We start from the raw sequence: 1,418 nt of genomic DNA, 5'->3' as shown, positions 1-1,418 counted from the left end.
GGTTGGGTGGGTGGGGGGTGGCGCCCCCACCAGGACAGGAGCAGACGCTGTCTGCTGGCCCCTTGAGCACGCTGTTTACGTCCTCAAGGTCCTGCGTCAGATCCAGACACAGCGCTGACTTCCCTTTCTGCGGCCCTGACGTTTGGGGGCGGGGAGGGGAGCCATCAGCCGCAGACCGTTGGCTGAAGCTGTCCAAGTAGAGGACCGGCGTTTTGGTCCCATTAACCTGGTGATAAAAGCATGTGAAGAGGTTCCAGGTGACTCTGGGGTGGCTCCCAGCTATGAGGATCCCAAGGTCCTGGTGGACTCAAGCTGACGCTGGGGCTCCTCAGGGTCTGGGGTGTCCGAGGACCCCCGGCCCAGGAGCTGCCTTCCTGCAGGATTGCCAGCCCTGCTGCGTGGAGGCTCGGCCGCGCCCTCCCTGGGGCCCTCGGGTGGTCTCTGCGCTGGGTCCGGGGCTCTGGCTGCGCCATAGGCCCAGTTGGCCGCAGCCACAGGACACGTGTCCAGCCGGGCCTCCTGGGCAGAGTGCGTGGCAGCGCTGGGCTGACATGCCCCCCTCCTGTCACTGCAGGGAGCCCTTCTCGCCTCAGTGTTGGGGAGCAGCCGGAGGCGGCCCACGACCCGTACGAGTTCCTGCAGTCTCCGGAGCCTGCAGTCTCCACAAAGCCCTAGCCTGTACACGGCCTTTGGTGGTTTTGTACTTTCCAGTTTTTATTTGCATGTACAGTTTTTGTCACGAGACAAAGACTTCACGTTGTCCCCTTCGGCCTGCGGGAGCAGCCCCAGGGAGCTGGTGAGTCGTCTGCGATCACGTCGGCAGCACTCGGATGTGGGGTGTCCGTGGACAGCCCTGTGCATCCTGGGGTGGACGTCACTTATAAAGGGTGTGTGAGCAGATTCTGTGAAGCCGGCGTGGTCTGTCTCTGGGCTGCTTGGTGGCAGGGACGTCCCTCTCAGTGCCTGAGTAGACACACTGTTTAGTCTGTGTCCTCGGGGAGTGGACGTGGCTGAGTCTTGTGTGTACCCCACCCCACTGAGCCTGCATCCCCACACTGCTGGGGCAGGTCACGGCGGGGGCCACGTGGGGAGCTCTGTTGGGCAGTGGCGCGTCCTGTGGCTGCAGCTGCGGGTCGCGCGTTGGAAATGCTTTGTTCTGGATGTGTTTACTGGATGCCTGTTTGTACCTGCAGATTGTAAATACAGATCTTAATAAAAAGAAAGTGTCGCTGCGTGCGTCATTTACAGCCCGGCCAGGGTCCCCTGTTGACTTCACTGCAGACCCTTCACTTCTCACTCAGCTTGATGGCCTGCCTTCTTCCTGGTGCCATCTCCTGCTGTCCCCCGCCTCCGGCCCGGATCTGGGCACCTCAGTGGTGTCCAGGGTCACGTCCGCTCCTGCACAACTTTCCGCTCTG

The 1,418-nt window shown here is 62.0% G+C and overlaps 1 protein-coding gene across 1 annotated transcript in view; it reads left to right on the top strand.

Annotated features, from left to right (window-relative positions):
• The window catches only part of BRD9 (bromodomain containing 9), an 18,530-nt gene extending 17,307 nt beyond the window's left edge, over nucleotides 1-1,223 (top strand). Inside the window, exon 14 of the mRNA XM_010857110.1 lies at nucleotides 575-1,223. Within this exon, the coding sequence (XP_010855412.1) occupies nucleotides 575-675 (101 nt within the window). The 3' untranslated portion in view covers nucleotides 676-1,223. The remainder of the gene's footprint in view (nucleotides 1-574) is intronic.
• The last annotated feature ends 195 nt before the right edge of the window (nucleotides 1,224-1,418 follow it).

Source organism: Bison bison, unplaced genomic scaffold, assembly GCF_000754665.1.
Source record: "Bison bison bison isolate TAMUID 2011002044 unplaced genomic scaffold, Bison_UMD1.0 scf7180017864377, whole genome shotgun sequence".
NCBI lineage: Eukaryota > Metazoa > Chordata > Mammalia > Artiodactyla > Bovidae > Bison > Bison bison.
This window is presented reverse-complemented; position numbering and strand designations above follow the sequence as displayed.